This window comes from Phragmites australis, chromosome 17 (assembly GCF_958298935.1).
Source record: "Phragmites australis chromosome 17, lpPhrAust1.1, whole genome shotgun sequence".
Classification (NCBI taxonomy): Eukaryota; Viridiplantae; Streptophyta; class Magnoliopsida; order Poales; family Poaceae; genus Phragmites; species Phragmites australis.
The window spans coordinates 24,330,713-24,358,455 of NC_084937.1; the positions used below are offsets into that span (position 1 = coordinate 24,330,713).

The window sequence follows — 27,743 nt, forward strand, 5'->3', positions numbered from 1 at the left end:
GATACAATATTTAAATTTTAGGGTTTTTATTAGATATTAGGAGAATACAAGGAAGAGGTGATACGAGAAATAACTCATATTTTATATAGTTGATATATAAAAAAATTATACAAAAATTTTGGGTCACGAAAATCTTTGGCAAACAGCTACTTGCTAAGTTTCGCTAGTCCAACTGGTAGAGCACCTAAGTTCATTGGGTGAGTAACTGATTACCAAGACTGAATTTTGAGTTTTACTATTTATAGATTTTAGAGGGAGAATCGTTGAATTTCTGTCATTGATCTCCCATCAGGATTAGTACTTACCGATGGGAGGTTGTCTTCTACGGCAAGCTCCTCGTCTTCTCTGGTGAGACCATCAGTTAGGGTTAGGGTTCGTGATTTTTAGGGGAGGGGGATTTGGTGTCCCCTGGCTATCAAAATATGGTCGGGGAGGCCGGTGGCTAGGCGATGGTGATGGGCGATGGGCGAGACGGTGAGGCGGCAAGGGCGCCACCCGTCATAGCGGTGGAGGACTGTCGGTTGGGTGGGGTTGACGGTGAGGACGTCGTTCTTTGAAGTGGTTAGTGAGGGAGCGGTCAAGGGCACCGGTGAATGTGGGGAGCGTGGGATCCATCGCCAACATGAAAGAGGACGCACTTGGAGGGAGGAGCGGAGGGGGAGGGAGGGTTGGTGGTGAATGTGGTCGTCGACAGGCCGTGTTGGCACCGAGGATGGCGACGATGAGGTGGTCGGGAGTGGAACACGTGAAGGTAGTGCCTGGCGACTGGCACCGCCAGGTGGAATAGGGTGGGGATTAGGATTAGGAATATTTATTTGATGAAGATATTAATCTGAAGCGTTGGATGAAGATCCAAGGAACAAAAATCCGACAGATTTTTGAGCCTCGAATCTGTCACCGTATGACTAGCATAACCCTTGAAGTTTAGCATCCATTCTAAAATGATTGGCGTCGGTTGTATATGTTTTTGATAATAGTCGTATGTTGTTTCCGTGAACTCTTGCTTGGCAAGTCCTCCGAGTGAACTCTAACCTGCACTCATTATACTAGAAAGAGTGAAATACACTAATGATCCTTAAGCTTGTCCCGTGATGTTGAAAACAACAAAGAAATATGGATATCCTAGGGGTAACTGCAAATTAAGCGTTGCGAGACTTTAGTTGGTACCTGAACTTCCATACGTCCTCTTTGGAGGACAGTGGGGAGACCAGCTTGGCATTGATTAAGTACAAGAGTGCTTCGTTGGCCATCTATGAAAGTATGAATGATTGGGAATTTTCTTAAACAATTTGCAGGATTCCACTATCCGTAACGTAAATTATGATTAGTACTAACGAGCTAATCACTCACATATAGCAACAAGCAAACCATGATGGCAGCCACGGCCCGCAGAGCCTTAGCATCAGTACCCCTAACAGGACAGCTAAGTACGCACCACTCTTTCGGATAAAGGCGTTTGCCTCGTTTCTTCTCCCTCTCTTTGGAACCTGGAAGTTTGTTGCCAACGAATGATTAAGATTGGATTATTTTGCCTCATTTCAGGTGAGATGGATATGAGAGCTCATCACATGTCTAGTTAGGGCATTCGCTGGCCCAGCTCTGTCAATGCCATGTTATCCTGTCACATCATCGCCGGCTGTTCGTTTAGCTGCGCCGGAGGCCAGGTTGGAGCCTGTTTGAGAAATTAGAACCCTGTGGCATTCTCTCTCCTCCGTATCACGATGAGCACGCTACTGCCGCTACAAGGCCGCTACCACTAGCAGGAAATAATTTTAACACTGAGCACCTGAGGTTCATTCCAAGAGAAACAGAACTGATGGTACAGAGGTTATTGCATATTTTCAGGCTAAACTTACTACTTAAACACCATGCAGGACTTAATGGCCCCAGCAGTCCAAGCAACCGGCAAGAACATACTTAGACGAAGCAAGACTGGTATCCATTCGTCAAGCATATGTTCAATACAGGAAAGCTTCCATATTCTCACAAGAGAGCATATAGGTCGTAAACATGGGATACGATGCCAAATTATTAAGGAAACAAGCTCTTGACAGCCATTCACAGGTTCAACGAAAAAAAATGAAATAACATAATGCAAACACTAGCTTCCCCCAACCAGAACTCCGGTGACATCTGTATAACAGGCTCTTGTTGCTTCTCATGTGCAGAAAAGTTCACTTGCGATGTGTGGTTATTATGAGTCCCCTGTACCAGTTGCAACTGTGGCTCCCACCAGTCAATTTTCCGCTAAGATCAGCCTGACTCCCCAGATCAAAGTTTGCCATGTTTGCAGAACTGTTGGTTAAGAGCTTGGAAAGTAAGATGAGTCTTTTTAACCAAACTAAGCCAGACTTGCCTCCACCATTCTAAAGCTTTGCCTTGAGCAGGATGCAAGAGTACGGAGCAATCCTATACCTTGATCCTGAAAATGGCACCCCTTCTGGCACAATATCATTTGGTGATTCCAGGTTGGTATCCACCTGCAGCAATCCGACAAAAGAACTTGTAAGCTAATGAAATAGAAGGGGAAGTCAAGAAAGAAGTGACACTAAAAGTAGACAAACCATTACCGTAAAAAAAATCTAGACAAACCACAGTAAGTGTAGACACTCGGTCCACTTTATGAACTCAGTCCAGTTGTAGCTGGTTTATTGCTCAAGATAACAGTAAAAAGGAGTATTGTAATAGCATTATCTAGGCATCTAGCCACTTGTTTGCCAAATTTACAAAAAGATCTTTTCTTTGTTGACTTATAGAAACAATAATAGAATTTGTCCCAATAACAATTATTACCTTAATAGATAAAAGGAAATTTGGAGGTTGACTATGTTAGGACTACACAGAAAGTTACTCCATATAAAACATTTAGCAAGATCAGAGAATATCCATACCACGCGGTTCCAACATTTATGGTGTGGCGGTGGGGGGATTACAGAGTTCACAAAATAGTCATGAGCATTGAATGCCAAATAGATGTCTTCACAAGAGTTGTGGTCGTGTACCCTGCATCAAAATTGCGAGCAAGCAATTGAAAATCCAAGATTTGCAGAAAACAAACTATGACAAATACCATCATATGGTCAAAATGTAGCATCTAATCAAGTGTCATGAGCAAACTTCCTTACGTGAAAGCCAAGAATTTGCTTTCCTGGTTCTCCCAACAATCTTCATGCCAGGTGACATCATTCTACAAACAATAAAGATCTCAGAACAGATGGCGACAATTATTTTGGCAAAAGGAAAAATTGTTAGCTTTAATGAAGAACTGAGGGATTCAATTGCAAGAATAGCACTAAGAATGCAATCAATCTGAGCTTACTTTGTTAAGAAACCTGTCACGTCTCAGTATTCGGTGGTTATGACGAAACTTGATCATCTCTGAGAAAAACCTGAAATGGCCATCCCTTCTTTCTTCCAACTATATCAACATGAAAACCGTAGAGGACAAATTAGCATATGCCTATCAATAAATATAGAGTGAATTGCACAAAACTACAAGTATTGTGTCATTTGTAACACAAAAGTACAAGTATTGTGCACTAATTTCACATAAAACCCCATTTTAATTAGATTCATCCAAAAAATGTCTTATATTTCTCCAATAATCCTAGAACTTTTTGTACGTGTTCTATAATCCATGTGCAACCCATTTTAATTGGACTCACCCAAAAAGTCTATGTAGAATTTAAACTAAAATTCTACAGAAGACTACTTTTATAACTCCTAACGATTGTTAGGGCCTCAAATAAAATCCAAAAAATATGGGAAAATTCACTAATATTCTCCTTATATGATGGAGTAATTTCCAAGATTATTTCCAGCCCTAGGTTATATGGTGAAAAAGTGAGTTCCTGAAATCGGGTTTTGTGTGAAATTAGTTCACAATACTTGTAGTTTTGTGCTGCAAATGGCACAATACTTGTAGTTTTGTGCAATTCACTCATAAATATATTCGCAATGGAAAATCAACATAATCGTGTTACCTGTCCCCATTGGAAATGGTTTATGAAAGTATCATGACCATAGCTATTATTGTTTCCATAACGTGTGTGAGCATATTCATCTCCCATCAGCATCATTGGAATGCCCTATTATACAAAAAGGAAAGTATATGGTACTAATATATAAACAATGCAATTCCACATAAAAAGGTATGTATATGCTAATCAGCAATATTTACCTGAGAAATCATTAATGCCACATGGAAGTTCTTCATTTGTCTTGAACGAAGATTTAGCACATTCAAATCATTTGTTTCTCCTGTCATAATGAAATCATATTTTTAATAGCACTGAACATATGTAACATAGAATTAAGTGGAACAAATCAATTTCTTGTCCATGAAAAGAAAAAAAAAGTGCATGACCATGCTTTTATATGAAAAGGTACCGCGGTACTTCTATAATTATTTGGTTCAATCTTAATGTAGAAACTTCACTGATATGAGTAATCTTTGAGTTCTGTTGACAAAATGAAAAACCACTGATTCAACAAATTCAAAGTTACCATTCTCCTGATAACTTTATTCTCCATTCAAGTAAAGGGATATTTAACAATTTTGAACAACTTTGCATTTCCATAGAATACTATACTTTAGTCAAGTATACCAGTATTATGAAATGTGAAGAGAAACATTTCTCAAACTTTAACACTTTCGATGTACAAAACAGAATTTGCTATTCAGTAAAGCATGTACCTTCAACACCACAGTTCCAGCTAAAATTGTCGTTGCACCCATCCCGACCACTTTCTCCATTCGCATGATTGTGCTATAAGATTTTGTTCAAAAGAGAAGGCATGTGAACAGAGATCACACCTTGCATCAAAAGGATCTAGACCACTGTGGTGTTTACTACAGTTACCTTTAAGTTGTATGAAACGAGGTCATATAAAGTAAATCCATCATGTGCAATTACAAAGTTTACACTATGGTGCGGCTTCCGCTTGTTCACCTGTCAACCAAACTTACATCAGGGGAACTTGATTTTACATATTTTTCTTTTGTTAAGAAAAGGAATTTATCCCCAGTTTCCACATAAAAGTCTTATAACTAATTGACAAAGGCTCCCAAAGAAAAGGACAGGTGATGGCACAGACAACTGGCTTTTACATTACCAAATGACATAGTCGCTATGGTACACAGAATACAGTTACTACCATTATGCAATTCGATCCAGGAGAAACTAAGGCCATGCGCAACAACATGAGTTGGCAGGGTGCTTATCGTCAGTTATGTGTTTGATTTGCCACGGTGGAGCTCGTCACAGGGGAATGTGAGCGCTTGTGGGTGGCATCACTGCTCGAGCAAGTGTTCGATGCTTCGAGTATCCATGTGGAGTCAGGCGCTACCGTCCAGCAGAAAATAATTGCCAGAGCACGTGGTGTGCATTGTGGTAACGGATGCTTAAACAGGCTCCTGTTTTGTTAAACTATCTAAGCATCTATTATACAGTTGTTCTCATTGAAGTTTAGAGCTCTTGTGTAGGCGCTTCATAACGTAGTCTTTATTCTCTCTCCTTAAGCATCTATCTAAGCATCTTTGCATTGTACTTGCCCTAATGAGGACTGTAAAAAAGGCAAATTAGTTTACATCAAGATAGAATTTGGAGGCTTTGTTCTTGCAAGGGATATAATTTGGTCTGGTAAATATTAACAACATCAGCAGCGTTCTAATGATGAGGCGTGGTTTCAACAAAACCATTGAAAAGATTAACAAGTGCATGGCTCCAACCGGTTTCAACCATTTGTAAAACGCAGGAAAACATCAAGAAGAATCAAGGTTCCAAAAGCAAGTAGCATTCCAGGAGGCCCAAGCAAGCAATATGTACTCAGCAAATGGCTAAAACATCAGGTCTATAAAGGAAAAAGCACAAGAGAACCTGGTAGAGATCAGCAGATCCAGAAACACGAGTCGCAAACACCCCCTTCATACCAGCGTCGCCCTGTAAATGCTTAGTGGTATTGAATCATTGTTTTGTGCTTGAGAAACAATATATGGAGAGAAACAAAAGAAAAAAATGGCAATGCTGTAAAAGTTCCTATGCCATGAAGGCCATTTCTAGCTGGCTGTCATGCTCCTACCACCAACTACATGGTAAGAATGAACAGAACCGGAGTAAGAAGCAAAGTGTCAGTACTCAGTACGGAACTGTCTTATGTGATGGTTGAGAGAAGGCTGCAATGTATGAGCCAAATGAGCGATAAACTAGCATAAGAATCCTCTCCATCAAGCACGCCCTCAATTATATAATATTTTGAAAAGGTCATAATTTGCTCATATGGTACCTTAATATATCTTCGGATATCATCTCTGTACTGCCCATTCCATTCAGCCCACCTATAAGACAATGTGGAACATATTACAGTCGTTTGTATCTTAGAAATAAATGAAAATAATTAAGAAAAACATCTATCTGTTCATGGCAATATACAGTCTTCATAAGTTCACAGTACGCTGATCCTTTTATGCCAAGTAGCAATGGGAAAGAATATTGGCAATAATTCTATTAAACAAGGAATCAGCACAATATCATTTGAAAAGAAATGCAATTGCTAAGTATTTAACGGATGAACATTTCCGCACGGTATGATCATTTATTATCATTATTGTTTTCTCGTCACCTTTTATTTTTTACTATTACTAGTACATTTATTATCATTATTGTTTTCTCATCATCTTTTTAGTTGGATCTTGTGGGTTTCATCTCTAGCCTACCCCAACTTGCTTGGGACAAAGGCGTTGTTGTTGTGGTGGTGGTGGTATGATGATATCATCCATGAAAGAAAAGAAAATTACATTCAAGAGCAAGGCCAAAATATACAACCTCAGTCGTTCTTTCTAGTATAATTCAATCATATGGTCGAATTACCTGTCCCAGTTAGGGAATCGCCCTACTAGATAGAGACCACCACAATCCCAAGGTTCAGCAATGATCTTACATCTAGACAATACAGAATCTTTGGCAATTTCCTGCAGCCAAGTAAATAAACAGTCAGATAAAGCAGTACAAAGGAAAGCTGAAAGGTTTACATCTATGTAATATGAGCTACTGGATTGGAGAATCAGGTGTCAGAGTTAAGTGGTCTTGAGAAAGCGGGAATCATCCTTAAATATTTCCCAACCTCTGACAGGGTTAAGAAAAGAGTTGCATTCATATGACCCTCAAGTCCCCCTAAATCTAGTCCATCCATGCCTCATTCAATGTTCAAATCTTGCATGATTGCACTCAAATATGAGTTTGCAGTTATATGTGCCCAAAAAATAATGTAAACAATTGAGAAACAGAAAGCAAACAAGAAATACAGTGCTACAGGTAGGGGTGAAACACAGGCACCAAGTTATTTTGACACCTGAAGCAGCTAAAATTGACAATATTGCTTCAAAATTAGACATCTTTCTATATGTATGGTGATGTTGTGCACCACCACAATTTCATTCTAGCTTCGCCCCTGGCTGCAAGATCGATACAATTTAAACCGTCACAATTGGTCTCTTGGAGTTTAGTAGGTCACAATTGTATCCAACTGCCCATGTAAGGAAACTTATGGCCCCTCATTGCATCAATGAACTTTTTTATCAGAATACAGTAACATTTAGAAACTAATGTCTTGATTTTTCATGAACTACATTAATTTCATTTGTCTGGCTAAGAAGAGCACAAAGAAATGGAAATGGTGAATAAAGAAAAGATTGCTTTTAAGGCTTGGTAACTCTTATTTTTAAGTTTGAAACTGCAAGTCTGCAGCTACTAAAAGAAGTACCTTAATGAGTGGTGGTGCATCAAGAGGGCTACCATTTGGTCCACGACAAAGAACGCTTGCGAGGTCAAATCGAAATCCATCTATGTGATACTCATTAACCCTTGAAGCATCAAAAGCAGTTATGCAAATTATAACAACACTAGGAATATGATGAAACCGCTGTCAGGAAAAAAAAAGGAGCTAAAATTTATTTCGTTTAATTAAAAATGTCATATAGCAGCTATACTGCAGTTTGCTTAGACATTTTGGTTGTCAGGGACTTGTAGGGTTCATATAGGACTAGACAGTGCATTACCCATATTACTACATGATACCAATCATACATCTTGGAAGATGTTAACATCAGTGCTCTAGCTGTTGCATCAGCTATATCTTGCCACAAGGTAAATGATTTCTAGTTATCAACTAGCAGGACTGTGCACTATAGCCTAGAGGAAGTTTCGGTGACTTCAGTCTGTATATCACACAGCATCTTGGTTTGAACTTTGATCATATGAATCGGAGAGTTCATCCACATATATATCTGTTAACACTTGATAGTAGACATGTAACAAAAGTAAACAAAGTAGTAATCAAAGCGTCACATACAATTATGAGTAAAGACGTGATCAGATGAACTTGACAAGTATGCACAAAATTTAAAAACGGTTGTCAGACAAAAAATAATAGTTGTAGCTTGTGCCATACCAATGTCTCAAACTGTCGAGTATAAGCTCCATGACAACAGGATGGTTGCAGTTTAGTGTGTTCCCTGGATTAAACAGGACAAATTGCATTCAGAACATATTTCCAGCACATTAAGTATCTGGTCAGTTACAATAATATCAACAAGACATTTAAGCAGGCTTTCACAAATGTTTGACAAGGCTTGTTCTATAGCTAGCAGCTCTCACAGAAATGTAAGGCTGTCTACATATATCCGCTTAAAATGACTGAGTGACTGATCCGTACACTCCTATCAACCAATATAACAGCTAATGTAATAACCAGGCACAGTCTGCCACCAATGTTGACAGGCAAATAGAAATTTGGAACATGTACTAAATCAAAGTCTATCATTCCAAGTTATTGGCACCAAAGTAGTAGTAGCCACAAAAGCTTCATTGCATACAACTAATCACAGTTGCAAGATGAATTCATAAGATATGTAACGAGTGACAGAAGATACATTAATAAGATATGCAATAATGCAAAGTACCAGATTGCATCCAACAACATGTGTTACCTAGGGCAATGCACATCTCGATAATTTAGAAATAGAAGTTAAAGGACCATGATTTTACCGCAGCCCGAGAAGTTAAGAAGCTGAGCATTGTTGTTCAGATCTAACATGTAATAAACCTGCAATAGCAGTAGTTAGTTTTCCATAGAAGTTCTCTTTCTGGCATTAGAACCAAAAGTATAGTACAGGTAACAACAAGCAGATTGTGCTCTTGCTGGCTCCAACTCACAGATAAATCACCTTGTTATCAATGCCACGGAAAGAAGTAATATAAGGGTTAGCATCATCGGCCTCATTTGTATGATTGTAAACAACGTCCAGAATAACCTATGCAAATGACGATACAGTTAAATGTGTTTTTGCTTGGGGGTAAACATAACTGATGCAATAGAGAGTTGCCAAGTCTACTGGATGTCAATACCTCAATCCCAGCATTATGCAATGCTTTTACCATCTTCTTAAGCTCTTTGGAAGCAGCCACAGGTCCACCACCAGCACTAGCATAACGGCTCATGGGCGCAAAAAAGTTCATTGTTGAATATCCCCATGTATTTACCTTTGAAATGAAAACATGGGAAGTCACTCCACTGATGAATGTGAAGGACATTATGCATCAGCATCAAACAAAGATTATCAATATTTTACCATGTGGTCCCTTGGGTTAGGGTACCTCTTGAACTCCAGCTCATCAAACTCAAAGACAGGAAGTAGTTCCACTGCATTAACGCCTAGTTCCAGCAAATGAGGAATCTACCAAACCACAACTATTTCATTTATAGTCATTAAAAAATTGGCATTAAAATTGGAAAGGTGGCCATCTCAATACCAGCTCCACAAAACTATATCACTAAAATAATAGCAGAAAATAACAATTTAGTTCAAAATTGTAGTGCTAACATAGGACCAAGGAAATCTAACTACTAAAAGAATAGATGTCCTCACAAGCCACAAAATAAGTACTCTTACTTTCTCAATGACACCAAGATAGCTTCCACGAACAGCTGGATCAAGGCCACTTGATTCATCGGCAGTGAAAGCGCGAACATTCATTTCATATATAACAAGATCTGTCTAGATTAAGAACGAAATATGCAGTCAGAACCTCATGTTTGGAATATTTAGCGCATTATACCAAAATGATCCAAATACCTCAGGCAAATTAGGAAGCAGATAATCATCATCCCAGTCAAAAGGATAGCTATCAAAATCATATGTTCCAAAAACCTGACTAGACTTTTCCTCGTCAGCCCCAAAGTACTTTCGACCCGAAACTAATTTTGCATAAGGGTCCAGAAGAATAACACTGCTATCAAATCTATGACCTTGCTCCCACCCTCGAGGACCATTAATGCGATACCCATAAAGAACACCAGAAGCAGGCAAACCCTGAAATTAAAAAAGAGAGAAGGCTTCTTTCAGGTCAGACATTTCTTGATAGAACAAACATAGAGTGCGAAACAGATGGGAGAAAATGTTAAACCAAGCACCAAAAAAGATAGAGCAAAAACATGCCATAAGTGGCCAAGCAGAACAGCTCACTTTCTGAGCCTGTACTTAACAGTGCTTTTTTTCAGCTGAGATGGACAAGTTCATATCACAAGACCAGCACTTTGGAAAATTTAAGGCTGACGTAAAAAAAGAAAATATAAGGCATTTCTTCACACAAGATCCCTCTCAAATGTAGGTTTTCTTTATAAAATGGAATCGAGCTTAGAGTAATATGTAATATAATACAAATATACAACAGAAAACTGTTGAATTCTTAACTTGTTGCGTGAATGTCAGTCCACACCAAGTTGTCAAATAAAACGAATATTGCATTTATCTCCAAAGGTAACCATAATAACAGAACTTTATAAAAATACCTCAACTGACACATGCCATATATCTCCTGTTTTGTTCTTCTGGCAATTTAAAGCAAACTCGACAATTTCTACATCATCTTTGGTTCCTCTGAAGAAACATTTTGGTAAGTTAGGAGTTTATCCAAAGAATATATCATAGTCCTTTGGAAAGAGAAAGCAAGATGAAAAAAAGCTAAAAGTACAGATATGATAAGTAACCGATGATTTGAACCAAGATTACACTCGAGATCAAATTACAAAAAACAAATATGAGTAGATCACGTTATTTTACTGTATTATTATATAAATGCACTAAAGTATATTCAGCATTAAGAGGCTTCCACCCATTTATGCGAGTATGGATCTTTTTTTTTTTCAACACATTGCAGCATTCTAAACCTGAAATAGTGAATACTGTATTATGATAACAATATTGCCATATCTTTGAGACCCTAAAATGGGTTTAGTTGTGGACCCATTGACCAAAGTTTAACACAAACAAAGCAGCTACAAACACAGCGGAAATGCAATTACAATGCTGATCAACAAAGTCAGAAAGGAGTAGCAGACTTTCAAAGCGGCCAGAAAACTACATGATTTCATATCCGAGGGAAAGCAAAAGAAGTTCAGCATAGTCAACATTTAATTCCAATGGTGAGGAAAGCAACATCACCGCATAGTTATAAGAGAGCAAGTCTATACCTATCAGGAAGTTTCAAGCAAAGGGCAACAGAGGAAGCATGTTGTGAGAAAATTGAAAAGTTCAGCCCGCCTTCTACTTCCGATACTCCGAGTGGGAAAGCTTTACCAGACGAATATTTCAAGAGCATTTCAGTGCTAGGTCCTGTGCATTCCATTGCCAGCTGTAGCAGAGTGAAAAAATGTTACCAAAAACACAGGAAAAATGGCGCATAGGCTCAGAAGCATAATTCAATTCTGGCATGGCAAAATGTCGAGTTTATAAATACCCAATACAAAACATATTTGCATGGAGCAGGGTTTTACTAGGATGATGCTATCTCATAAGCCATAACATGCAAGTTGGTCGCTATTGCATCAAACAACACAATGTAGTAGACAGTAGACTAGCAACTAAAGGGGGTCTACGAATATTGATCTACTAATATAGAAGGCATGCGGCATCCTGTGATTACATACCTCGGTCGCGCTACTCCCCGTTCTCCCGCTCTGAGCTCTCGCCCTGGTATCCCGCACCGCGTCAAGTCGGTGCACCTACACCACCACAAAATTCGCTTGGACCAATCAATCCACAAACCATACCATAAACATGAGGCACGCCACGAACAGACACCAAAATCGAGACACTTGCCTTTCCAAAACACCCTCCTGTTCCTCCTCCGAGACCAGACGCGATCCCGAGCTTACTCGCGGCCACACTGCACAGGGTCACGACGAGCTTAGCGTTAAGCATCAGCAGAGCCGCGCCACGAATCGAGAGAATGCAGCGCGACGAGATCAACATCCAGGGCGGTGATCGGGACAGCAGGACCGAGCCACTCACCGGTTGCCGAGCGCGGGGTGGCGGGGCGGGCGTCGCAGCGCGCTGCTTCGGGGGGCGGCGACGGAGCGCAGCGGGGGGCGATTTGTCCCGACGGAATCCATCCAAGCGGCGGGGATGGGGGAGGAGTGGGGGGCGAGCGTGAGTCGGGGAATGGGGCTAGTTATAGGGTCGGCTCCTATGCTCGCGGCCCTCGAGGAGACCGGTGGAGAGTAGCGGGGAGGAGTGGGAGGAGGAGACGGAAACGGAGGTGGTGATCTCACCTTGGGGGGCGTGGGGGTGGGACGGAGCGGGCTGCGGGGGACACGTGGTGCCGCATGCGCGGAGTTGGTGCAGGCACGGGGGATGATAGCGAAGTGGACGGACGGCCTCTCTTCTGGCCCGATCGGGGCCTGTCATGTGTTTCTCGGCTCCTCTTTTGTTCTTTCTCGCTCTCTAGATTTTTTCCTTTTGCCACAATGTACACCTATGTATCTCCGACATTCAGATATTACAGACGAATCTGTAATTCATATATTCAGATATTGCAGACGATTCTGACATTCAGATATTGCAGATCGAAGGGGGGAGGGGGGAATATGCATAGCATTACTCATCCAATAGATAATCTACCAAGCAATCGCAAAAGGCAGTGTATCACGGTTCACAAATGCGACGGTAACCGCTTAAAAATCGCGGTTACCGAACTTCTCAGTCCGGTCTGATTTCAGAAACCGAACAGTAACCGAATTTGAATTCAAAAAATTCGAAAAAAAAATTAAAAAATCAAAAAAAATCTTTAAAAAACTAGACACAATTCTAAGACCTTCTGTGAAAAAAGTTTTTAAAAATAATGTCGTTTGCATCATATTCTATAGGGAGGAAGTTTGAAAAAATGAAAAAATTGAAACGTACGGCTCAATTATTAACTCATGTTAAGGAAAAGTGTAACATGCAAACACATATTTTTCTTGTGTAAAAAGTATTTTAAAAGAATCTTTAAAATTGATTTCACTTTATTTAGAGTTTTATTAATTTCTCTATGATTTTTACAAAGTTCACAAGCATAAAGTGAATATGTTAAAGAAACAGCACTGTAATTAACTTTTCATGTCTACTATTATTTTTTATACGTAAATTATAGTATAAATAAGCTAATGAAAGTGGTTTCACTAATTTTTGAGTGTGATGAGTCAGTTATGAATTAATCTAGTCGCAACATATTTACACAATCATGCATGTTATAATAACTAATTTATGAGTTCATGTATTTTTAAAAGACATAAGATCATGTAAGAAGACTAAAAAAATTAGTTTCATGATTTTTGGATTAGCAAAGAGTAAACTATGCATTTAACTTGGTTTAACAAATACAATTTCTCACAGAAAATTTTGAACTTTTTTATGAGTATAAATACTTTTATCATGTAGATCATGTCACAAGGAAACCAAAAAAAATTGTTTCACTTGATTTGAAGCTCAGATGAATTAGTTATTGATTTTACAAGATTGAGATAATTTTTAGGTTTTTTTTAGCTTCACTGAAAATCAAGAAAACCGCTCGATAAATCGAGAAAACTGAGCAGTTACCAAAAAAACTGAGCGGTTACCTATAATACGGAAAATTCGATAAAACCGTTCGATAAATCGCAAAAACCGCTCGGTAACCGATCCAAACCGACCGGTTACCGAACGGCTAAAATAGCAAAAAAAATTCCGAATTTCAAATTTTACCAAATGAATTTTATCCGATTTTTTTTGAATTTTTGATCGGTTACCGCCGGAGCTCGGTAACCGAGCTTCGGTCGATAAGGTTAACCCTGAGTGTATCCACATAGATAAAGCGCATAACTGCTGGCAGGCTGTTTTGGTTCATGAACCAGCACGCTCACCTTGCACGTTTGGTCTAACCATATTGTCGACTTCGTTACCATGGATAAGGTGCCCAAAATCATAAGCATGGCATCTAGCTGAGTGTTCAACAACCATGATGTGGAAAGCGCTGGCTTCAAAATCGTCACCGAGAAAGGGAGAAGATACGAGAAGGTTGGAAAGAAGCGTAAACAACATATTGTGACCTACAATAGATTTAAGTTACGGTCAAATTCATCTGATAAAAGTTTCATGATTTATAACACAAGAGAACTTGCCAAGATTTATAGAGTAGATCTATACACACTCCTATTATAATTGTTTTTTTTCCTAAGATTAATCAAGACAACACAGTATGTATTGCTATTATCCTAAAGGAAGTTCGAACCTTTATAAAATATCGTGTTATACTCTTCGATACACATAGTTAGTGAACATGCATCCTTACTTTAAATATGTTTATATAATTGACTTTACTAATAGTTGACATCTGACGTTATCTGTGAGGATATCATCAACTAAGCACATAAAGTCTCTAGTAAAGAGCTACTTTGGACTCGACAAAACAGGTTCTATAACAACTTTGGACTCGATGTCTGCATGAAGCCCAATGAGTTGGCAAAAGTTCCTCAATCTCTGATAATGAATTTTTGCCATCGAGCCCTTGAGCTCAAAGGTCAAGATGATTACTCACATGATCATACGACTAATTGACTAAAAAATCCGACTATGACTACAGCATCAATTTTTGGTGGCTTTTGCCACCATATAGTCACTAATATAGAGTAGGAGATTTCAGATGATGAATCTTGCTTCTCGGATTTTAACGCATCTACAGACAAAGAAGACATGCAAGATTATGGTGTCAATGTGCTCTCTGCTAATTAGTAGAAAGACTTGGTGGCGGTTAGTCCTGCCCATGAGAACCTCGTTGCAAGTAACAATGTTGATAGGGCACGACAAGAAGAGTCAAATCCATCAATACACCCTACACAAGCATATGTTCAAGATGAGCATGAACATCGCGGGAAGTGCTAGACGTTGCCTGGTCAAATGATTTTTCGTTCATTGGGCCAGCAAGGTAGCTAAAAGTGCATCTAGGCCTCTTATAGGGATTTTAGATAATTGATGACAAATGATCAAGAGAATAATAAAGTTTAATGAGTTTATGAACATGTATTAGTCCTATAGATAAGTTAAAAGACGTTAGCGACCCTAAAAAAGGAAAAGAAGCAACATGTGGCTACTCAGTAGATTTAAATTCATTTTATTTCTGAAATTGAGTATAAGTATGTGGTACTATCAAGAGAAATATGTATAGACTGACTTGAGGATGTCTCAGTGCTCAAAGTACCTATTTAGACTACTTATGAGAGACACAAGACACCCCACGTACACCAGAGTTTGCTAACAAGTCTTCTGTACCCAAAAGTTTCTGGTGCAATCCAAAAGTTCCGGGTAACCAAAACCTCTAGATGGACTCCGGACAGTGGGTGTCGGCTTGGGTTTTTTAATTTAACCGGGAAGTTCTAGATAAGTCCAGAACCATCGAGTTCTAGTGACTTTTACCGGATCCTCTGGATGGAGTTCCATGTTAGAGTTCTCGATTGTTGTGGTCACGTGTTAACCTGGAAGTTCCGGATTAGGCTAGAATGCTCTGTAACGGTCATATTTTGGGGGTTAGATATAAATAGCCCATTACCCCCCTCCACTCATTTAGTGTTAACCAAACTTGAGACAAAAGCATTGAAAGCCCTCTAGAACTCTCCTTACTCACCTAAGCTTCAATTCTTGAAAAGATTTGAGAGTAGAGTGAGGGATTGCAAGTGTAATAGCCAGTGAGCTTCATCTCCGACCTTTGAGCACTTGGTTCATCGTCAAGTCAGTTGATTTCGCATTTGTTACTCTTGGAGGTTCGCCCTTCTAGCTGGCTAGGCGTTGCTTATGAACACTCAAGCTTGTAGTGTACCGCAAGAAAGTTTGTGAAGACCCTCCTTGCTTCCGTAAGGGAAGAAGATATTGAGTAAGCTCTAAGCTCGATCTTTGTGGTCGCTCGATGAGGGAAAGGGTTGAAAGAGACCCGACTTGTGAGCTACTCAACGGGGACGTAGGATTCTTGGATCCAAACTTTGGGAAACAAATCACTTATCTCCTTTGCTTACTTATGTTATTCTTGTGTTCGCTCTTGTGCGTGCTGACTTTAGATGATTTACCCTGATATACTTATTGGCGAGTTTATGGCTGCAAGTGCTTTGTAAAAATGCTTAGAAACATCATTGATGATATGTGGTAACACTTAGATTCAGGTAGATTTGCATAAGTATAATTTAATCCCAGTTTTGAGCTCTATGAATGGAATATCCGAGTTGAGCCTAGAACTTTTGGATAAGTTGGAAGTTCCGGATTGAACCTAGAGGTTCTGGATTCTGTTTAATCCACTGCAAAATTTAATTTTTTTTTAGAAACGCCTATTCACCCCCTCTATGCGACATCTCAATATTTCAATTAGTATCAGAGCCTAATCTCCTATAAAACTTCACCGCTTGAAGAAATTGAAAATGTCGACGTCGGGGATAAAAATCTGAGGAGTCCTAAGGAGGATCCTTTGAATTCGGGCAACGATAAGAACAAGGGAGTTGAAAACGATTTCATTTATGATAAGTTGAATGCATCATATTTTTATATTTTCATTTCATTCGGACGTGGACTATATTTTAATGGCACGTACTATGTCGTTTGGAGGCAAAAGATGAAAATACATCTAATCTCTCTTCATCCAAGTGTTTGAAGAATTGATTGCACATGTCTTGAGTTTCCTGATGAGGACATATAGCTCATTCCTTAACAAGAGCAAAACCTCCACGTAATACACAAGCCGTAAGTGTGTTGTTTGGTCCTTTGAGCTTCGAGGAATTCAATAAAGTGGATGTGCTTGAAGAGGCTAAGGAGATATGTAATACACTCAAAGTGGCACATAAAGTCACCACATGTGTGAGAGGATAAAAAATAGAGCTCTTAGAGTAAAAGTTAGGATGCTTTGTGATGAAAGACGATAAAACCCTTCAAAAGATGTATGACCATATGACGGTGCTTGTGAACAAGATTCGAGGGCTTGGAAGTGATGAGCTAGATGATCACAAGGTGGTGAAAAGATTGTTGAGAGATTTCGCACCAAGAAATCCCACCTTGGTGACACTCATCCGCGAGAGAAGGGAGAAGAGACTAAAAAAACTCACACCAAGTGATGTGATAGGAAGGATACTAGCTCATGAGCTCATGGAAGAGGAAGTCATAGAAGTAAAAAAAAAAAACCTTATCAAGTAAAGCTTAAGCTCCAAGATCAAGGAAGTGGCATTGAAGGCAAGTAACATCAAACAAGATAAAGAATCAAACTCAAGTGAAGAAGAGAACTCCAATGATGAAGAATTTCTCTCTTTGTGAAGAAGTTCAAGAAATTTTTGAAAAAGGGCGGTTATAGTAAGTACAAGAAACATAAGTCCAAAAGAAGACAATCCAAGAAAGCTTGCTATGAGTGTGACGAGATTGACCATTTCATAGCCGAGTGGTCTAACAACAAGAAGAATAAGGACAGGGAATTGAAGAAAAGCAAGCCTTACAAGAAGTACAAGGGCAAGACCCACAAGAATATATATTTAGGTCAAGCTCACATCGGCAAAGAGTGGTACTCCAACAACTCTGACTCCAATGATGAAGAGGTTGCCACCATCGTCATCCACTCCACTCCATTGATAAGGTTATTTTTTAGTGACATGAGCGATGATGATGACCCACCCACTTACCTTATGCCAAAGGGGCGCAAGGTACAATCACGACCTAAGTTCCTAGATAGCGATAGTGATAATGATTATGTATATAAAAATTTGCTAAAAGATCTAAATAAAAATACCATAACAAAAATGAAACAATTTATAGAGACAACAAAGAGCCAAGAGAAGAGTCTCGAAAAGCATGATGGTTTGCTCCTTCTTGAAAAGGAGAGAAATCCTAACATCGAGAAGCTCCTTGATAAAAAGAAGGAGAAAGTTAGCAATTGAGCTTGGTCAATGAATCTATTGCTAGCCTAAAGGGTACCAACGACTCACTTCAAGAGAATTTCAAATATTTAGGTGAAACTCATAAAGCTCTTGAAGTGCAATTTAATGTCCTATGGAGTAGCACATCCTCCTTCTCTAATGATGCAAAAAGGCCCCCTAGTGCCTCCACTAGTGAAGGGTGTGCAAGGTGTTACAACATCGATATAATGCTTATGCTACTAATACGTAATTCTTACAAGTATTATAAAAGAAAAATGAAAGGCCAAATGCTTTGATCAAGTATTGGTGCTTGAAGACGTACAAATCTAAGGATGCTCTATACAAGATCATTGAGCCTAATGATAAGAAGTAAAAGAGGGGTCTTGGCTTTGATATGCATAAGAGCAAGCCAAGTGAACGTGTGGTAATAAATGGTAAGAAGTGTCTTAAGTTCATCAAGAGAGGCAGCAAGTTGATCTCATCCTACAAGCCAAGCAACTCAAAGGCCATGCATCTCAAGACACATTCTATGCTTCTTATGTGTTGAAGAGGAACCACTTTGGTAAAGTGATTACTCTATAAGTTAGTGTCCGTACAAATGAGCGTGTTGTGAAAAAGAATATGTGGGTGCCAAAGGTGCTAGTTACTAACATGAAAGAACCTAAGAAAATTTAGGTATTTAAAATAAAAGCTTAATTTGTTTTGTAGACATACTCCTCCTGTGGAACAAGTTTGGTGCTTAATAGTGGATGCACCAACACTTTTCCCGATCCATCCTGAAGGTTTTTCATATGACTGGAGATAAGAGGATGTTCTCATCACTTGAAAAAAATAGAGGATCACATAAAAATATTAGGCCAGAATGCTCTGTAATGGTCATATTTTGGGGATTAGATATAAATAGACTCTCACCCCCTCCACTCATTTAGTGCAGAAGAAACTTGAGACAAAAGCATTAAAAGCCCTTTAGAGCTCTCCCTACTCACCTAAGCTTCAATTCTTGGAAGGATTTGAGAGTAAAGTGAGGGATTGTAAGTGTGAGAATTAGTGAGTTTTATCTCCAACCTTTGAGCACTTGGCTCATCGTCAAGCTAATCGATTCTATATTTGTTACTCTTAGAGGTTTACCCTCCTAGACGGCTAGGCATTGCTTGTGAGCACTCAAGCTTGCGGTGTGCTGCAAGAAAGTTTGTGAAGGCCCTCCTTACCTCCGCAAGGGAAGAGAATATTGAGTAAGCTCCGAGTTTGATCTCCGTGGTCGCTTGGTGAGGGAAATGATTGACAGAGACTCGGCTCTTTGTGAGCTCCTCAAGGAAGACGCGGGATTCTTGGATCCGAACTTCAGGAAACAAATCACTTGTCTCCTTTGTTTACTTGTGTTCGCTCTTGTGCGTGTTGACTTTTAGACGATTTGCCCCGATCTACTTGTTGGCGAGTTTATGGCTGCAGGTGCTTTGTGAAAATGCTTGGAAACATCATTGGTGATTTGTGGTAACACTTGGATTCAAGTAGATTTGTATAAGTGTAGTTTAATCTCGGTTTCGAGTTATGTGATCAAAATATTCGGGTTGTGTCCGAAACTTCCGGATAAGGCTAGAAGTTCCAGATTGAATCGGAGGTTCCAGATTCTGTTTAATCCATTGTGAAGTTTTTTTAGAAACGTCTATTCACCCCCCTTTAGGTGAGATCTCAATCCTTCAATAACAAAGGCCAATTTATTTCTGGTACTGCCCAATACCTGCAAGGTGCAAAAAAACCCTACTCTCCAATCCGTCTAAAGGGATGTTGGATACTCCAGAAAGGGCACAAATAGTTCACGTTGGAACAATTCTGACCAAGTTTCCCCAGGTTAGCAGAGAGAGGTTAGACTAGCCTACGAAAGGATGTATGCCCGTGACTGGTGAGCGTATCATACAACGCATCCCTGAGGTCACCCTGTGCGAGATCTATGTCGTGACATAGACAAACATTGCAATAGGGTGGAACATCGAGATAGATCTCCCAAAAGGACCAGGTCAAGTTCCGAGAACCATACCAATACGATTCTTGTGGATCGAGGCTATGTTTTTCGACTACTGAAGAAGCACTGCATGCAGTGGTTACCGAGTGTTGGGCTTTCACACCCAATTTCCGAGCAGCATGCTACCCGGATAGATTCTGACTCGGTATACTAATGAAAGCTCTATGTTAGAATTCTTTCAAATCTATACAACAGATGCAAAGGTGATGACAAATTACCTCTCTATGGTGCTTGAAGAATCTGCCCGAATGGCTGACCAATTTTCCAGCAAAATCGGTATACTTATAGGAACACTTTTGTGACCTTGGCCAGTTTCAAGAAACTTATGAGCGTACTGGAAAGGAAGACGATCTGCATCGCCTTCGTCAGGAGAGTAATGAAACTCTCTGGCTATTTATCCAAAGGTTTAGCAATATTAGGAACATAATTCCCGAGGTTACTAATTTCTCGGTGATTTGAGCCTTTCGACAAGAAGTACGGAACATGAGGCTAACTAAAGATATGACTATGTACCCATCATAAAGCACCAAGGAGATATTCGAGATGGCTAACCGCTGTGCTACAGCGGTAAAAGGGGTCAAGTGGAGTCGTTCCCTCGATAAGAGGGATAAGTTGCCTCAGCCTGGTTTGGGAGACAAGACCTCCAAATCGGCCGACAAGCGTAAGCTTAGAAAGAACGACGATAAGACTAGAAAAAAGAAGAAGATTGAGACGCCAAACATTACGACTGCAACTCACGACAATGACTTAAGGTCATGTTGTTTTCTCAACAAGGGTAAGAAACCCTTGTAAATGATATTAGAAAACCAGGCACACATGACTTCACTATTTTACGTATAGTTCTTAAACAGGTGAAAAAGAATCAAAATTCACATTTTGTTGAAGCATATGCAGATTTGGCATGTAATATCGATGTGCATTAGTGCTACGGAAGCAATATCAGTTATGATAAAATGCTACTACAAATATGTAAATTAGCTGGCGATGTAGCTCAGATGACGCTTAGCTTGCGAGATAATTAGTTGACATTCTCATGGAAAAATTCGATTCGCGTTACAGCATTATCAAATTTATTTTTATTTCTGTGAATTTTACATGCACGCTTAGTAGTAAGCAGGTGGCAATTCACTCAGCAGAAAAGGAACAAAGACGCTGATGGTTTTGTTGGAAGCAAAGGATTATGAAATACGCATACGAATTGTTCTGGTCACAGAGAAAATCGCCGTGGGAAACGTGGGGATTTGCAAGAGGCCACAACATGAGCATGACTAGTACTGTCATCGGGATCGTTGAGTTCTAATCGGACGACAGCAAAGTCGCCTGCCCGAATCTAGCCGCAGCGCAACGGAATCCGTCAGACCCTACATTTTGATCTGTCATCCTTTCATTGGTTCTGCGCATCGCAGGATCTACCGCCGGCCGCCGCTGCCCAGGCACGCAGATGATGACCCCGATTCCTCCGACTGACACCGGGCCCCACTCCGATACTAAAGTATCCTGTGCAGTCTGCCTACGACCCGCCCGTTGTTCTCCCGCCTCGTACCCAATTATACTGTCAAGTGGGCCGTGTTGCACGTTCCAACACATGACCCAGCTGGACCCGGCATGCCAGTGAGTGTACCTTAACATATGGTTCGGGCCGTTAACCAGGCGACCAGGCACTTCAAAAGGTCCCCCTCCTGAGACTGAAACCACCGCCCGGCTCCTCGACCACTCCGCCGCTTCCCGCCGACGCCGATGGAGAGCCTCCGCCTCGCCGTCTCACACCGCCCGCCTCTTCCCGTCCCAGCGCCACCCAACCTCTGCCGTCGCCACCTCCATCATCTCCCCGCGCCCCTCTCCCTTCCCCGCACCCCCCTCTCCCTCTCCTCCCCGCATCATCACCTCTCCCCTACCCCTCGCCGCCACCTCCTCCCGCCTCTCCTTGCCTCCCAAACCCCTGTCTCTAAGCCCGACCCCTATCCCGCTGCCGCCGGCGCGAAACTCGTGCCGCTCGTCATCTCCCTCGCCGTCGGCCTCGCCGTGCGGTTCCTCGCACCGCGGCCCGCCGAGGTGAGCCCGCAGGCGTGGCAGCTCCTCTCCATCTTCCTCTCCACCATCGCGGGGCTCGTGCTGGGGCCGCTCCCCGTGGGCGCTTGGGCCTTCCTCGGCCTCACCGCCGCCGTCGCCACGCACACTCTCCCCTTCACCGCCGCCTTCTCCGCCTTCACCAACGAGGTCATCTGGCTCATCGTCATCTCCTTCTTCTTCGCGCGGGGGTTCGTCAAGACGGGCCTCGGCGACCGCATCGCCACCTACTTCGTCAAGTGGCTCGGGAGCAGCACGCTGGGACTGTCCTACGGGCTCACCATCAGCGAGGCCTTCATCGCGCCGGCCATGCCCAGCACCACGGCGAGGGCCGGGGGTGTGTTCCTGCCCATCATCAAGTCGCTCTCGCTCTCGGCTGAGAGCAAACCCAACGAGCCATCGTCACGGAAGCTCGGGTCCTATCTTGTGATGACTCAATTCCAGGTAATTGAGTAATGTGGTCCGTCAGATTCGCATGGGATCAGTTGATTAACTTGCTGCTTGTAACTTGATTATAGATAAGATAGATCTTATATACTGCAGAGACTGTAGGCCTCCGATATATGAATTCACAGAATTGCTGATCACCACTAAATTAAGAGTGCGTATTCCCAGCCGAATTTGTTTTCAGAAAGGTTCGTTGCTGGTTGTATTAGCTTGATCACTGTATCCTTCAGTGGAGCTCTGCACATGTAAAAATTGGAAGTAGCATTCCTTTGTTTTCAGAAAGTACTCAAATGGCGCCCATATGACTTGCCAAGGGAGGGTGAGGAACGCAAGGGTCTTGAAGGGCTGCAAGTGAGAAGTTGAGTGTGTGATATCGTTTGTTGTTGTTTCAGAAAGTAGTTAGTCTTCTCTCAAAGAGAAAGAAGATAGTTAATCTACAGTTCTACATACTGTTATGCTGAAGACTAACTTAGCACATCCTACCTGCTAGACTGAGAATTTGTGCATTTTAGCTCATTAATGTCATCAGTCCTCTTTCTTATAGGGACTATTCTGTTGTTGGAGGATTTGACATGAAAATGGTGCAGCATTCGTCTTGATTCTTTTCGTCACTAAGTTGATAAAGAGTGTTGATTATAAAATTCTTGGCTTCTATGGAAATAACAAGAAATAAACAAGTGGTTATTATTGGTTCTGGTATCGAACCTAGGATGGGTCAGTATTAGACTTTTGGTTCAGAACCTATGCCATTGCTAATCAACATAATTTGCTTCATTTTTTTTTATTCACTGATGCCCGGGATTTGCTGTATGGATGACTATGATGGCAATGTGAAAAGTAGTGTATTTTAGGAAAGAAATGGTGTATGTATTTTTTTTTTTGTAATTTAATTATCTTAGTATAAAGGCTATCTTACCCTTACCTTCCTCTGTAGATTTTGCTTTCTTGCTTACAAATTAGTTTCCATCAAACAGTACTCAACTCACAAGTACCAAATAGTTTTCATTAAACGGAACTCAACTCATAAGCACTAATGCAAAAGGTGATTATAAATTTATAATCCCTTTGTTGTGTTTGCTAGATGCCTACCTAATCTAAACAACCCTAATGCTGAAAGACTTCCTTGGCACATACAGTCTTAACTTTAATGAAAGGTGATTGATTTTTTAGTTTATAAGGGCATCCTCTTAAGCCAATGCGCACCCAGTTACATTTTTGGAAAATATCAAAAAATTTGTGGGTTGATAAGTAGAACAACGTACTGTTCCTTCATGTTTCCTTATAAATTGAAAGATGAAAAATCAAGATGTTTTCAAAATTTAGGAAAATCGTGGATTTACATCTCTATTGGGTGGTATTGTTGATTTTCCACTCTGTTGTCTCACTGACATGTGACTCCATAATCCATCTGTCAGTGCGACATCTAGTGGCAAACCCTCAAGTGACAGCGAATGGGGTAGCAAATCCTGAAAACCCTGCCAAAATTAGGAATTCCATTGTTGAAATTTGCCTTTTTGGGATCAAAATTATTAGGATCAATTCATGTTTACTCATAATTGTTGAATGATTATATGCTTCTTCTGGTATGTTATGCATATTGATGCTTTCTGTTGCTTGACAGGCAGCTGGTAACTCAAGTGCTTTATTCCTGACTGCTGCAGCACAAAACTTGCTATGCTTGAAGTTAGCAGAGGAGCTTGGTGTTATTATTGCAAATCCATGGGTATCATGGTTCAAAGTTGCTAGTTTGCCAGCTATTGTTTCTCTGCTGGCAACACCATATTTGCTATACAAAATCTTTCCCCCTGAAACAAAGGACACCCCTGATGCCCCAGCATTGGCTGCAGAGAAGCTGAAGCGCATGGGCCCTGTGACTAAAAATGAATGGGTTATGATTGGCACAATGATTCTTGCAGTCTCCCTATGGGTTTTTGGGTAAGCTTATCTGTCACCGAAGAAAATCATCTCGTAATATTGACTCGTGATTTTAATAGTGTTGCAGCTTGTGACCTATTTTACAATATGATTCATTTTTTGTAAAAGATTTGCATGGACTTTTAGTTAGCTGCTTCTTACGATCCCATTACATTTACCTTGGGATTTTCAAATTAATCTACGAAAGCGGAATCATTGTTTGATTGTTGCGTCTAGAGTCCTGTTCCCTTTCTTTCTTTCTTTCTTCCTTCCTTGCTTGATTGCGAGGATATCAGCCCCCTTTTGTTTTCTTTGAGGCACCTAGTCTAGTACGAGCAAACTGGGTCCTGTTCCATTGCAATTTAAATGTGTGGTTCAAGTTCAACACTGTTGAGAAACGTTTCTCATACTCAAATGAGTCAATGTTTAAGATATTTGCACAGAAACAACAATTTAATCAGGATAAATACTTATTTATCCATCTGGATTCTGCTTTTGATGACACAATATTTTCTTGTTTTGGTCTCTGGCCATCATATTCATCTGTATCCATCATTTCATGCGAAATACTTGATAGATCTTGTATCCTTCATTCAAGTGATTAATAATTACTAATTAGGCAAAGTGCTTCAGAACACCATATATGAGATATTATGCATGATGCCTAGAAATAGTGTTTTTTTGTGTCTAGTGGCCATGACGGATAGCTATCTAACTTGGTGCACAATTTCTGTGCAGGGATGCTATTGGTGTATCTAGTGTTGTGGCTGCAATGCTTGGGCTTTCCATCCTTCTCCTGCTTGGTGTGCTAGACTGGGATGATTGCTTGAATGAAAAATCAGCATGGGATACATTGGCTTGGTTTGCTGTTCTGGTTGGAATGGCCGGACAGCTCACTAACCTGGGAATTGTTTCTTGGATGTCAAGCTGTGTTGCCAAGTTGCTTGAGTCTTTCTCATTGAGTTGGCCTGCAGCATTTTATGTTCTTGAGGCCTCCTACTTCCTCATCCACTATCTATTTGCAAGCCAAACTGGGCATGTTGGAGCTTTATACTCAGCATTTCTGGCTATGCATATAGCGGCTGGTGTTCCTCGTGTGCTGTCAGCACTTGCTTTGGCGTTCAACACAAATTTGTTTGGTGCACTAACCCATTACAGTAGTGGACAAGCTGCAGTATACTTTGGAGGTAATTTCATTTATCCAGATTCTTTTCTGAACTTCAGTTCATCGTTCTTTTTTAGCTTTCGAGTAGCCCAGCTAACATTGCTGACTCTGCCAATTTAATTTGCTGATTGTTTTGCCTCTGCATTTACACGGTCTGTCAATCAAGAAGAATGAAGAAGAAAATAGTAAAAAAAAACATATAGAATGAGAAAGTTGAACTTCTAGGAGTCTTTTTTTCCTGTGTATTTATAGCCCTTTGAAACTCATATGCCCAGTAACCTGTTGCTTTCCTTCTGCAGCGGGGTATGTTGAGCTTCCAGATGTATTCAGGGTGGGTTTTATAACAGCCTTGATTAACACATTGATCTGGGGAGTTGTTGGAACCATTTGGTGGAAATTTTTGGGGCTCTATTGACAGTAGCTGCCAAGTTACCAAAATTTTCGTTTTTTACTCGTCGAATTGCTCTTGCTTACTGTTTGGAAGGGAAAGAGCATAATAACAGAATAACGATCGTTGTTCATGCTGGTTACGCCTGTCTTGTTTCTCCATCTTGTACAGCACCTTAATTTTTATCGTAAATAGTTTGATGGGAAAAGCCCTAATCAATTTGTGTTCCAGTATGTCCCTTGTTTGTACTTTTACAGTCCGCTCTGTAAAATGTGAGCAACTGAACTGAAGCAGCCGCGCCTGGTATGAGCCTCGTGGAGAAGCAATGGCTAGTCCACGGGGCTGAAGTATGTAACCCATGCCATACTCCCAGGAAAAGCTCGAACGACCTTCAACAAAAGGGTACCTGCTGGTTACGCCTGTCTTGTTTCTCCATCTTGTACAGCACCTTAATTTTTATCGTAAATAGTTTGATGGGAAAAGCCCTAATCAATTTGTGTTCCAGTATGTCCCTTGTTTGTACTTTTACAGTCCGCTCTGTAAAATGTGAGCAACTGAACTGAAGCAGCACACAGCCTTCACGGCTCTCCAAAAGCATTTTTGCTGCCAATTTATTGGAGATGTTTTTTAAACAATAAAATCTTAGAGAACATGATGGAACCTTATGGTCGCAGAGGCGACTGAAACTGTTTCCCTGGCCATTTGGACGAATCCTCCATGGTTGTATTTAGCATGACTCAGAGATAGTGGCTAGTTTGAGCTCTGGTCATCTGTGCCACCCTTCTCTGTTTATTTCATGAATTGAGAATAGCAAACATTTCTCGTTTCCTTGGACATAAACAAATGCATCATCAGCTCGGATCTCCCACATATATGTGCATCTGAACCTATTTCTGTCCGCATGTGAGCATGGATCAATTATTTCCCCTTCCCGCTGTTATGCGGGTCCGCTTAATTTGCGCTCGCGCGCGGAACGGAAGTTCCTTTTTTTGGAATTTTTTTGAAAAAAACTTTTCCAGCTCAAAAGTTCTAAGAGAAAAGTTATAAGGAAAGATTTTTGAGAAAAAATTACCGAGAAAAAATTTTGAGAATGAGAAAAGGTAAGCGAGAAAAAATTTCGACAAAAAGTTATGAGAAAAAATTACTAAGAAAAAGTTTTGAAAAAAATTATTAAAAAATTACCGACAAATTTTTTAACATAAACTTTCTTTACAAAATTTTTAACTAAAAACTTAAAAACCGGCCAGACCGATATAGCCTAGCCGGCCTCAGCACGCGCGCAAGCACGCGGCCAGTAGCTGCCAATCAACGCGGGTCCGCCAGCCGCTCGGATAGGTCGTCCGCGTGCTCACGCACGGGTCGGAGTGAGCCGCGAGTTCCCAAGTCGGGCGCACTCCAAACAGGAATTTTGCTGTTATGCACCGTGTAGCGCTCTAGCGCAACGTCGCCTGGTGCCGGCCTACGCAACACGTCAACACGTGACCAAGGCTGCAAGGCCGGCGTAACATTAC

At 40.7% G+C, this 27,743-nt stretch overlaps 2 protein-coding genes and 1 long non-coding RNA gene across 4 annotated transcripts; 2 read left to right on the plus strand and 1 right to left on the minus strand.

Annotated features, from left to right (window-relative positions):
• Positions 1 to 1,917: 1,917 nt before the first annotated feature.
• On the minus strand, positions 1,918 to 12,657 carry LOC133896817 (isoamylase 3, chloroplastic). 2 transcript variants are annotated; one of them, XM_062337459.1, is made up of 24 exons: positions 12,350 to 12,657; positions 12,158 to 12,224; positions 11,986 to 12,060; positions 11,530 to 11,690; positions 10,849 to 10,936; positions 10,133 to 10,369; positions 9,950 to 10,054; positions 9,629 to 9,733; positions 9,405 to 9,539; positions 9,224 to 9,310; positions 9,045 to 9,102; positions 8,449 to 8,512; positions 7,762 to 7,861; positions 6,870 to 6,970; positions 6,286 to 6,337; positions 5,880 to 5,951; positions 4,863 to 4,952; positions 4,697 to 4,769; positions 4,181 to 4,260; positions 3,984 to 4,088; positions 3,320 to 3,418; positions 3,126 to 3,187; positions 2,892 to 3,003; positions 1,918 to 2,480 (listed from the first exon to the last, which is right to left on the minus strand). In XM_062337459.1, the coding sequence occupies exons 1-24, from the start codon at positions 12,448 to 12,450 to the stop codon at positions 2,367 to 2,369; spliced, it is 2,343 nt and encodes a 780-aa protein (XP_062193443.1). In that variant the 5' UTR covers positions 12,451 to 12,657; the 3' UTR covers positions 1,918 to 2,366. The 2 variants fall into 2 exon arrangements, with proteins under 2 accessions (XP_062193443.1, XP_062193445.1); XM_062337461.1 differs by having other exon boundaries at positions 5,880 to 5,942; positions 12,350 to 12,655.
• A 9,238-nt stretch (positions 12,658 to 21,895) lies between these two features.
• Positions 21,896 to 27,076, plus strand: LOC133897328 (dicarboxylate transporter 2.1, chloroplastic-like). Its single transcript, XM_062338021.1, has 4 exons — positions 21,896 to 22,762; positions 24,387 to 24,700; positions 25,418 to 25,866; positions 26,144 to 27,076. The coding sequence occupies exons 1-4, from the start codon at positions 21,989 to 21,991 to the stop codon at positions 26,257 to 26,259; spliced, it is 1,653 nt and encodes a 550-aa protein (XP_062194005.1). The 5' UTR covers positions 21,896 to 21,988; the 3' UTR covers positions 26,260 to 27,076.
• On the plus strand, positions 22,769 to 23,776 carry LOC133897329 (uncharacterized). Its single transcript, XR_009905896.1, has 2 exons — positions 22,769 to 22,919; positions 23,045 to 23,776. It is a non-coding gene; the product is annotated as an uncharacterized LOC133897329 (long non-coding RNA).
• Positions 27,077 to 27,743: the final 667 nt, after the last annotated feature.